At 52.7% G+C, this 12,270-nt stretch overlaps 1 protein-coding gene across 1 annotated transcript; it reads left to right on the top strand.

Annotated features, from left to right (window-relative positions):
• Positions 1-3,254: 3,254 nt before the first annotated feature.
• On the top strand, positions 3,255-3,893 carry J4E85_007815 (uncharacterized protein; the record flags this gene model as incomplete). Its single annotated transcript, XM_051472045.1, has 2 exons — positions 3,255-3,390; positions 3,439-3,893. The coding sequence occupies 2 exons, from the start codon at positions 3,255-3,257 to the stop codon at positions 3,891-3,893; spliced, it is 591 nt and encodes a 196-aa protein (XP_051324242.1).
• Between the last annotated feature and the right edge of the window lie 8,377 nt (positions 3,894-12,270).

Raw genomic sequence — 12,270 nt, 5'->3', positions numbered from 1 at the left:
CAGGGATGCTGTCCTCTCCGCTGTGTCGCCGTGATTGGAGCGGCCACGGACTCGCTTGATCTTCTCTCGTTTCGTCATCGGACTCGCGCTACGGGACTGACAGACTGGATATCGTGGCGGAGCGCAAGGCAGACTGTCGGCACAATCAGTATCACGCTCGTCAACATTGACAGCGCGAAGCCGTCTTTTGAAGTTGCTTTAGGGGTACACTTGGCTGACTTACCATAGCGAGGGGCCGATTCAGCCTAGGAAGGCTGTATTGGGCGGGAGGATAAACGTGCAAGATAATAGAGTCCAGAACACTGGAGGCTTCACTGACATTCGGCGTGTATTAGGAGTTCGTATGTAATTCGAAAGCAGCATCAAGTTCTAATCTGCAGCAGAGACAGACAGCCTTTATCAATCAACCGCTGACCGAGAACTGCCCCCAAGGTCAAGGGTACCCCTTCGACGCCCCCACCACATGTCACTGGCATCTTGGAGCCTTCCTACATGAGTTCAGCCACCTTGATGTGGAGGGGCGGGTCCGCGTTCAGTGATAGCTTTATGCGGCGGTTATGCAACAGCGACTCACAACACTCGACGCGTCCTCATATTCAAATGCTTGCGTCCCGAGCGGTACTGGACAGCCACACAGCTTAGTCCAGCTTACATCGATACCTGGCCAATCGTGCGATACTGTTGTGACAGCTATGGCATCCAGCCCCCAAACAACTTTGCAGCATCTACGAAGTGGGTGTGGGCTAACGGAGTTATGTAACAACTCGCGCGCGTGGATAGCGCCGTGTTTGCCTAAGCGCCATTCATACCTCTGTAGAGTGCCAATATCCGGCCACTGTGTGGACATGCTAAGCCACTGTGCATATGTATGCCATCTCAGCGCAGCCCTCACGCCGAACGGTCGCCCACTGATCAAGAAGGTCATCTAGGCCGGCGCGACGGGCTGGATACACAATGGTTCTCAGCACGGCTTGACATCGCCTGTTCCCACGAATCCAGCTAGCCGGCACGGCAGCGGTTACCGAGACATGTGTAGAAGGGACATATTACAAACTCTGAGTGCTGCCTAGGTAGGATGCATCCGCCGGCTGGGGTTGTCTATGCTGCAGAAGCCACCGAACTGATCGGTCGATACGAACACCTGTTCCAACATTGGTCTAGGGGTCTCGCTCTTCTCAGCTGGCTTTAACGAACACCAATCAAGACACCCAACAGTTGGTCAAAGTGCGGGCCGCGTTCTTGGTGTATGCCGCGACTATGCCGCAATCTAAGTAAACAGAGGAAGGAAAAGGTATGGCTCAAGACCAAAAACGGCTTTGCGCTGCATCGAGATAGCCCTGGAGCGGATGAGCGGCTAGATGCCCAGGTGAGGCGTAGTTCTAGCCCCACTCATGCACGCCTATCTCTCGACACCATCATCCTTCCAAAGGATGGAGCCGATGCGTAAGAAGGGTGTCGTCTGAATTACGTATCCGTCACTAGGTGGTGCTGTTTGCAAATTTTTGCGATGTTGGTACATGCACGGCTCCGGAGGTCAGAGGTCAGTGTGTCGGCATTAGGCGCGCCGCCGGGGCTGGCCCCAACGGGACGGGAAGCTATTGCGAATGGCGTTTACAATACCGCTGACCCAGTGGGCTGGCATTGCTCATCGCACTTGGTAATTGGACGGGACAGTACGCGAATGCGACCGGGCTGGTGGTTCGTTCTTCAAGGATCGATAGCCTGCTTATGGCCCATAAGTTTGAAGGGAAATCTCACTGCGCCACTGTCTTTGGGGGCTTCGCACTCGAGTCTGAGGTGTGCTCGCGAGTAACCTTGGGTATATATATTGGGGACTGCGCCGCTGTGATTTGGATAGGAGTGAAACCCCTGCTTGTGATTATGTGGTGTGCCAAACTCAACAACGCCGTTTCTTGACCCCGAATTGCGTAGGCACCAGCGAAGACTCAAGATCAGGGTGAGAACTCTCACCGCCGGTTACATCCTCTCAAGAATGGCTCCATGACATCAACTGGAACGGTTTCGGTAACTTCCCAAGACTAGAGAGATCCAAACATGTGAACAAAGGGTGAGTTGTCAAAGATCGCTGCAAACGTCAGAAGCCCCTTGCGCAAGGAGCAACCCTCCGCAGCCACAGAGAATCTACGCGGAGCGGTGATAGTTGCCGCGGGCCGCTCGATCTCTTCACCTCGCAACTGCCGTACTCGGGACTGACTGCAATTGGGATGATAGCGTCGGGTTCGAGTCGTGAGCCCAAGGGCTTGCTCGATTCAAAGCGAACTGCATGTGCCACGAGTGCCGTACTCGGCACTAGCTGCGCGATTGTAATAATGGCGCTGTGTGCGAGTCGTGGGGACGAAGGGCTTACTTGATTGACAGCGAACTGCATGTGCCTGAACGAGAAGATCTGAAAAAGCATCAAATCACAGTGCGAAGATGCATTCTGCACTCCGCGGACGAACAGGGGCGAACCTATGGCCAGTCATAGACGGTGTCGATGTGATGTGATTTGAAGCGCGCTTCCATAAGCGAACATTTACAACTCCGAGTCCAGTACTTGATACTTCACTATCATCGTCATGTCTTCCCATTAAGATGACTGGAAATGGGTTTACTGGGCGGCGAAGTAGCGGCTGTGCTGACCACCATCGAATCTACGCCCGTCGGGCAGTAAGCACAGTCATGAAGACCACAATAGCATATGTGACTGTGATAGGATCGACTCTAGATATTTGTGTAGTTCTGATTTGCTCCGCCTCATCCAGACGCAACGATCTTACTCACTCTGGACCGGAGAGTCAGAATTAGGCAAGACTGACCACGATGCCCGATTTCTGTGATGCAGCCGTCTGCTATCTAGAGCCAATATGTGTAGATGTGGTTGATTGATTGCCTTGCATTGGATGTAGTGAGTGGAGTCGCTTGCGACAAGGGATGTTCCTTCGTCATGGCGCATTGAGTCCAGTGTCCAGACTATCGACCTCTGTCGAACTTACGCCCCGTCGAGGCGTGCCGCACTCTTGCAGGTTGATGTAACTTCCTGTGTAATCTGCAAGACTAGCGATTAGGGAACGGGGCCGAGAAAGGGTATGATCAGACAAAACGCATGCGGTCGTCTTCGCGGCCTGGAGAAGGGTGTGTAGTTATAGTCCATGCTTACCCCGATCTGAGACAGTCAATCCCTTTGTTCTCCTGCATTGATCGGTCTCAAAGCTTCTCCACATATCTGACACGCTTGACATCTTTGCGAAAAGATGAAGTGCTTCCAACGTTCCGGGCCACGACCCATGATTGCCAACGGTGATAAGCACTGGGACGAAAAAGGTGAGCGACGTGCTTACAATGATCGGATCAGTCGAATGCGGAAGATCGAGTACCCAATGCTTGAAGGTATGCTCAGATATGATACATCTTTCACATGTCACTGACGGCACCTAGATCTGACGTACCTCGATCATGGCGGCACAACGCTCGCACCCAAGTCTTTACTCGAGTCCTTCTGCGAAGAGATGCAAAGCACTCTCCTCGCTAATCCTCATTCTGATTCATCCAACCCGAGTGTGACTGCCGTCATGGTAGAGCAAACCCGGCTTGCTGTCTTGAAGATGTTCAACGCAGACCCCGTTCACTTCGATGTCGTCTTCACCGCTAATGCCACCGGTGCCATCAAATTGGTGACAGAAGGGTTCTCTGGATATGCGGAAGGATTCAATTACTGTTATCATCGTAACAGCCATACAAGTCTGGTTGGTGTCCGAGAGCTGGCCAATCGTAGCCACTGTTTCGCATCCAATGAGGAGACAAAAAACTGGCTCGCCGGAGCGAACGACTCTTCCCTCGAAGGTCCTCTTGCGGGGAGACCATTGTTGTTTGCTTATCCAGCGCAGTCGTAGGTGGCCTGGTACTTGATGGAAGAAGAGTTGGCACTGACGTTATTATCCATAGGAACATGAACGGCGAGCGCCTTCCGCTGGATTGGACAGGCAAGCTACGCTTGTCGTTGCATCATCCGAACTCTTACTCTCTGCTTGACGTAGCAGCCTTGGTATCCACGACCCCAATCGACTTGAGCAACCATCTCTTCGCTCCTGACTTCATCTCCTTATCCTTCTACAAGATCTTTGGGTTCCCGGACCTCGGTGCTCTGATTGTCCGGAAGGCGGCTGGCCATGTGTTCGATCACCGGAAGTACTTCGGCGGCGGCACGACAGAGATGACAACTTGCCTTGGAGAATCATGGGTAGCCCGCAAGAACTCTAGCCTCCATGCACGGTTAGAGGACGGGACGATCGCTTTCCGGAATATTCTTGCTCTGAAGTGTGCTATAACGACTCATCGCGCATTGTTCGGCGGGCTTGAACAAGTCTCGACACACGCTAGGTGGCTTGCTAGCATTCTTCACGATCGTTTGACGAGCATGATGCACTACAATGGTGCACCAGTATGCCAAGTATACCAGTCGATAGACTCTCACTATCAAGATTCGCAAAGACAAGGGCCGACAATAGCTTTCAACATACAGAGAAGCAATGGAGCATACATCGGCCCGTGGCACGTTGGAGCGTTCCTCAGGGCGAGTAGGATCCACGTTCGCACGGGTAACGTGTGCAATCCTGCAGGTATGGCATGTGCGCTGGGTGTGGAGGCTGGATGGATACGAGGAGCGTTCGACGCAGGTCTTCGATGCAATACGGAGGCTGATGTTGTGGACGGGGTGCCTTTTGGAATAGTCAGGGTGACCCTCGGGGCCATGAGTACCTTGGAAGATGTTGAAACGCTCGTGAGTTGTCTTTCGCGGAACGTCGTAGAACGCCGGGGGCCCCTCCAAGAGACTGCGCAGGTCCGTGACAAGAGCAAGGAATGGGCGGAGGAGTCAAGAAGTCCCTCCGCTGTCTCAGAGATGACTACAACCCGGATAGACCCCCCTTTCCTAGGTCATGGGGAGCGAACGACCACATTGAAGACCCCGGGGAGCTTGATTTCGTGGCTGAGGAGGAGGAAAAGGTTGTATCCGCGCTTTCATGAGAGAAGGCACGTTGCTTGAAAGGTAGTCGGTGAAGAGCATATGTTTTCGGTGGTCTTTCGCCCCTGATCCTAGCTCAGCTATTAAATAACGACGTCATGATATTCCCTTCGCACTGGTCTCCTACCTAGGTACTCGTCCCTTTGTTGATCTCCACATCATTCATATATATTCGGGCAATTTGTCGCAATTGGTTCAGTGTGGGACTTTTGATGAATTTGGGATGAACAGCAACGATCGCGGAGAGCCGCCGTATCCTGCCCACATGGCACGTGACCGGGATGGGGAAGCTAGTCCATAAACAGCTTAATGTGATTTCCGTATCCAACCAGCCTCCCCAGGCGGGCTGAATGTACCCGCATGCGCGAACGCGATACACAACCGGCAGATACATGGAGATTACAGTGTACATGTGGTAAGCAGAAGACATGTGTTTCTCAGATTAGCTTGTGAACAATGGATATGCCGTGTGGCCGCTCTAGGTACCTAGGTACCCCCAGGGCTAGGCCAAGCCCGCGCGAGCTGCAGATGTCTGGTGGTTTGACGCCACAATACTGAATGAATGCAGGTAGTGTCTTGGCCTGACAGACATGCTAATCAGGTGCGGCCCATTTCGCCGTCACCTTGAGACTCTCAGTCCCGAAAAGCCTGCATTTTTAAAGTAGTGGACAGCTCAAATCACAAGCGCAAGCGCTGCGAGCTCCCTGAGCCTCACTGTCAATGAGCGCCCAGCTGTCAGATCTTCTACTGAAGTCACGATCAAAAGGTGGGGAACAATAGATTGTCTAAGGTGAGTGTGCCGATTGGAACTTGATTTGACCCATGCCGCTGTGTAGGTATGCACGTGGGCAATCACTCGCTACATATTGAGCGCTAGTCCCGAACTACAGCAACCACTACGAATGTTGCACTCAATATGTGAGGATCAGGAGCCCCGCACTTCGATCGAGATAGCGGCTTTTCCCATTGCCGATTACGATTATCCCTGGCTGAGCTGCGAACTCCTTGCCTTGCACCAACACTTGGCCAGAGCGGAAGCGGCTCTGCGATTGACAGGCAATTGGCGAATCGATTCCGAAGGCATAGTGTCGCGTGTTTTCAACGGCTGTAGCGACAGAATCGGTTGCCATCAGTGGCAGTGTGGTCATATACACATGCGCGTTTCTGAATATGGTTCCTAGGCCTACTGAAAGCCGTCAGGGTCAAGATTGTGGCTTATCAGTACGTTCCTAAGATTTGGTGTTTAACGTAGCAGTAATCTAAAGTATGCGTCGAGGGCCAAGCGAGGATTTTCAAAGGCCTTCTTCCACGTAGCTATCGATGGTGCCGGCAGTGGCAAGCTGTGAGGCTCTGTGGTAGCCCACAGAGCACGCACAACTTCAGAGGCAAGGCTGGCTGTCAGCAGATTGACAAGGATAAGGCAGAATTCATTTACCATTTTGTCATGCCGCATCTCGCCAACCGTGTGTGGAACCCTGACGGTTATGTGTGTTCGTGCAGTTACCGAAAGGGTTGCGCCCTGCCAGCCCGCATCCGCCATGCAGATGTTGAGAGCCGGAGGCGTCCATAGTGATCCAGCCATAGACATGACCGCGTACTCAGGCAATCTGGTATAAGCGCAGCTGCCCTTCCAGATCCTGTCGCACTCCCGAAGGGAGTCTATTCACCTCAGACCTTTTCTTCGTCATGAATTGTGCTCGCCAGTGCCACGTCTTCCACGTGTGGAGCCGCTCGCAATTCACTGGAATGATCCAGTCGTCAGCCTGTATATGCACTCAAAAGCGCCTCGAGACCCAAGCGTCAACCATGGGGTTCCTAGCACTCGCTTTACCCGCTATACCTGCGAATACAGCAACTGGCTCATGCGTGACGAGGAGGTCTGCCTCGCGCTCAGCCATGACCATCGGTTGCAGTACAGCGGGCGATCCAGGATAGGGGTGACGTGGATGAGACATGGTAAGAGCATTCTAGATCCAAACTCGCATTCGTTCGTAGGTTTGCGTGCTGCTGGTGGAGGTGCGAGAGATCCTAGGCGGGTATCTTCTTGCTGACGCGTGTCATCAGTGGCCCGTTAACAGGCACAGTCGACACAGCGCCGCGGTACTGTGGCTGGCTTTCCATCGCTGACACGGGCACGGCAGGACTGGAACCATTAAGTCTGGAGTATCCCCAAGTCGATGCACGCGGTCAGATTGTCTTCTTCATCCATTCAAAGAGTGTCAAACCACACGCAATCTTCACCTTCGAAATACCGCCCGTCCACCCCAACCCGCCTTGGGCTGACCTTGTTGATGCTCTTTTCCGCACGCACCTGCACAGCCACGTCAATGCTAGTGCACTCGTCGGTACTGGACGAAAAGTGAGGCAGTCGGCCAACATTGGTTCAGGTTCTTGACATCGACGTCCTAGCGAGACCAATGTCGTCAGGTGTTACTGTCAAGCTCGAGGCGTCCTCTTGGCGCTGGTCGTTCTCGTCGGGCTCGCAGTGGTGACCATCGGTGCGTCACCCTATACCCCCAAGACACACTTTTGTTGCTGCTCATTGCACACTAGACGCCCCTCTCTTGATATCAATCTTTCCCCGCTACCTGTCTTCTTCCGGGGTTGCCAGCGTCGTCAACGCCGCCTAGCGAACCTCCGGATTCGACTGAGAGTGCAGCCTTCCTGCTCATACCTCCGAGTTGCTACACCACGACACCCAAGCCTCCAGAAGGCTTTCCTCCACGAAGAGCTTGACGAAGAGCACCCTATACACAACAGCGGCGGCATGGAATACGATAGTGGTCCCGACTGGCAGGAACGCTCCAGCAGTCTCTATACACAGATGAATGTGTTTGGCGCGACGGTTGGCCTAAGAGAGTCAGCAGCGTGGCACCTGATGGCGGAAAACCAAGAGCGTGAGCGAACAACGCCAGGACATCCTGGTACTATCGGTCACCTCGGAAGCTTTGTGTCAAGATCAATTGTACCAAGTCGTGAGACATCTCGGAACGTCGGCGGCCAGCACATAACCCAAGAGGGGCAGTATGGCATGCCAACATACGATGCAAGTAGCCCGGGTTGGAACTACATCGACTATGCAGGCTCCATGATGCCTATGCGGGCTGGCAAGTATGAACGGACTCCCCTAACACAGCCAACGATGGAATGCAATGATCAATACCCTCAAGCAGACTATTGTCCAAGCGAACCGTGGAACGTGTCAGTGCTGTCAAACCCCCGAACGTACCCCCATCATAGACGTAATGCGGTACCAACCATCAACATTAACTCGCCAAATGGCGAGAGTGGGGTGATTGATTCTAGAGCTGCAGGCAGGTGCACATCATACTGCAATACAGCAGCGACCACATCGACATCGTCAACGTACTGTATTTCAGAACATGAAGCACTAGTGGAAGATTGGTCGGGGTCGTATCTCTCTCCGGAGACATATGATCAGGTTGCCTCATCTCGACGGAGCTCAATGGGTTCGATAGCCTCCGCGCCGAGCCGACTCGCGGTAGTGTTACCTGATCACACGGCAACACCCACGAAGTATTGTGGCTGGCAGTCACCCAGTACGTCTCCCAAGTAAGTTAGCGCCCTACACAAGTCAAGAGAAAACGCTGAACTTTGTACAGCATCATGGACCCACACGAAGTCCAGCAACCCCGATACGACTGGACTATGCTTTCGCCATCCACAGATATGAGCCGCGAGACTTCAGCACAACATGAAGTCCGGCTGTGCTGCTCTCAGCGTGGCTGTCGTGCCACATTCCAAGGGTCCTACGCGAAGGGCAGTCTTGCACGCCACCGGCGACTGAAGCATGGTAACCATCAAGATCGAGACGGGAGGGAATACGGCTGTGAAGAGCCTGGATGTTCGAAGAGCTACAAGCGTCAAGACGCACGCTTGAAGCATTATCGCAAGGTCCACCGCCACCTCGCTCCTGGCCCGGCATTATCGCGCACCAAGTACCGATCCGTGTGATTGTGCTGTGGCATGTACACCAAGTTCTTCATCGCTACGCAACAGTCGCAAAGATATCAAAACTGATATCAGATCACTCCTTGATATCCCAATGCCTTCGATGGGACTTTGCTTTGTCGCACCCAAATCACAATCGTTAATCTTCTCTTTATTGTCTTCGTGTTGCAACGACACGTTGCGTATAAGTTTGTCGTTCGAGAAGATCATTGTGCTCTCGGTCCATCAGGACCATGAGTACAAGAAAAAATATTCTAGGCGTCTGGCGTAATGGGTGCATACGTTCGATCGAGGCGGAGGAACGCGGAGCGTCGAGAAAGAAAAGCAAGAGGACTTCTTGTTGACGACGCCATTTCCTTCAGCGGAATGGCGGTTATTGGCATCTTTGTGTCGTTGACATCGCGAGGGTCGTGAATGGCTCGTTGCCTATGGGTCATCGTCTGGTTCATCGTACGCATCATGGAACGGCGATGGCGGTCGAACAGGATACGCGCGCGTAGGGACGAGGTCCATCGTGGCGTCGTTGGGGCTACCTAGGTATGCTAGGGACGAAGGTGTCGGCGAGAGGAGGTTAGCAGTCAAGACATCGCCAGGTCGGAGCGTCAGCGAGGCTCGCCTGCCCGCGGCGGCTTAATTTTAGTGGACCAGCGACACGCACCATAGCACCTCAGAGGACGCTCATCGACTCATCGACTCAATCGAAAGGAAGGCTTGCCAGCTGAGCAGCGCTCAAGCCTGCCGCCCGCCTACTTTTGGTCTTTTGCCTCATTCTGGTGTCAGAGACGAATGGCACCCTGCGGACGATCTGCAGTAACATGCCAGTGCTTGGCCGCTGAGAACCCCGGGAAGGCCCATGAACACCGTACATGACACGACCGGGCTGTACAAGTTGTCGCAGTATGATAGGTTGAGGATGTTGAGAATTCTATACAATGAACTTTCCAAGATCTGTGGTGGTTGCGCGGCGAAAGGGGAGGCGTGATGAAGCTTGGAAAGGAAGAACGATAGGGGTCCACGAGCGCCTGTGGCGACTGTGCTACGCAAGCCACGACCCCTAACATCTCACAGCTGCGCTTTTATATCTTCGCGATTAGTTGTAGTAACGTGCAGCTTTTGGCGTCCATAACGATGTCAGCTGAGTCACATGCACATCAGCTTTATGGCAAGCTTCCATTAACATTGTCTATTCCAGGTAAACCACATCAGCCAAAACGTCATTTAAGCCATAAGATATTACCATGTGCGCTGGCAGTGGTGCATAATGTTGCAGCTCTGTCTTGGAGGCGAAGAAACAAAATCGGTGTCATGCAGTCAGGCATGCTTGCTTGATGATGGACTCCTGCACACCCTCTCACATCAACGCCCGACCAATATAATCAACGCCAAGTAGACAGGCGTATGGAAGACAAGTGGTAACCCGACGTTCTCCTTGACTTGATAAACAATCGCCTGTCGTCGCTCAAATCCGAGCGTGTAGCACAGCCTCCGTTACGCGTTGTCGCGCCTTCCGCTAACCGAGGACATCCGACAGGTGGTGGGCACAAGAACTAGAGACGAGTTCTCGAACCCTTCTACTCCCCAGAACACCAACAAAGCTGAAACTTCGCGTTTCGCACTCGGGATAGAATCGAGATTCATTAGCGAAGACCCTCATTAACTTTGCGATGAAGTGCGGGCGAGCGAAATTAATTGCCACGTATCCATGGTTGGCACGCGCTCAATCGATTCCCAACCCCAATCATCAGATGTTCCGTATTGACTATACGCCTATTGCTGAGCATCATGCGCACTCATGCAGGAACATCGCCGAGCTTCCGATCAGCGATACCAATGGTTCGGCTCAGGGCTGCGATGGCCGCAAAGTCCAAGATCAACACCTACCGTCTGCCTCACCTGTCCAGCGACGATTGCTTCATCCAAGTACATACCAATAAACATTGAGGAGGTCCTTAAAACCTGGAGGGGATATTGTGTCCAAAGCGTAGTGCAACAACACGAAGGCAAATCATCTACCATGCTGAAAGCCTACAAGCGCTTTCGGGTGTTCAAAAACCAATCTGGTGATTCGATAACGAGATCTTGATGAGATTCAGTGATCGCGTGGTATGAACCCATGTCTAACGTATGAGTCCGCTCCAGGCTCACGGCAGTGGAGGACTGGAATGGTGAGGATCACTGGGAACGTGGGATTCAATGTCCTCAGCCTAGTCGCAAGCCCTGTACACAAACTCGACCGCAAACAGCGTCTTGGTCCCAGTTATCGGGTTCCTGAAGTAACACAACGTTGTTGCACCACGTAGGCATGTCAGAAGAGGGCGTAGATCGGGTTGCCACGTTGTACATGAGTGCTTTCCAGAACCCCGTATCGGTGAAAAATACGCAATAGTGTTTCGGCACGTCAAGATGGGGTGTGTTGGGGTTGTCCATCATAGGTAGAACGGGGTTTCGAGCCGCTGCCACACGTGGCTTCGTTTTCTGCACGCGTGTTCGCATGCAGCGATTCTTCACAATCCTGGGTTGCTAGTCGATCTGGGTATACCATAGAGCATGAGCTGCAAGAACGACTGGCTTCGCTATAGTGCATTGGGATGACGATACCAGGGCGAAGAGACTGTGAGTTGGGCATCAAGACCACTCGGTATGGATTGGACACGAAGGGCTGCCTCGCATGACAGCGATGGACAATTTGCAAAAGGTCAGGAGAGGACCAGATAGAAAGTAGATCTGCTCACATCGTCGCCATCTTCTTGACTTTCATTCAATAACAACGAGTCGTTCTCTCATGAAAAATCTAAAATCTAAACGCAAGTTTTAAAAAGTGCCATGTAGTAACGAAGTATAGGCCGCGGGGCACCAATTACGCCATGCATGCAAGACGCAACCATTACGGGTGTTTAGTGCCTAGGTATAAGCCACACGCACAACCGCACTCAAAATGTTTAGAAGAGAATGTTCAAAGACGAGGGCTTGGAAATTTCTCCCATCCTCAAAATCAGTGGCGTGGACCGACTCGGAGTGGCCGAATGTTCATTCAAGCTGATGATGTCGAGATTTCACACTGCGCCACACGGGTGGCGTATTCTTCACATTCACGTCGCAATATCTCTGCGCATCAGAGCTTCAAAGCTTCTTATTTGCCTTCGGAAATCGGAAGACGCGGACGATCTTTTATTCGAGAAGACTTCTTTCCTAATTAGGTATATGACCAGGCGTTCGCAGCGCACGCTATCGCGTGATCTGTCAGCTCGATGGAATGGTGTGGAAAGCTGTCATCA

This window comes from Alternaria conjuncta, assembly GCF_024043145.1.
Source record: "Alternaria conjuncta strain BMP 0040 chromosome Unknown scaffold_11, whole genome shotgun sequence".
Lineage (NCBI taxonomy): Eukaryota > Fungi > Ascomycota > Dothideomycetes > Pleosporales > Pleosporaceae > Alternaria > Alternaria conjuncta.
Note: the sequence above shows the minus strand (reverse complement) of the source record. Positions and strands in the feature narration are given on the sequence as shown.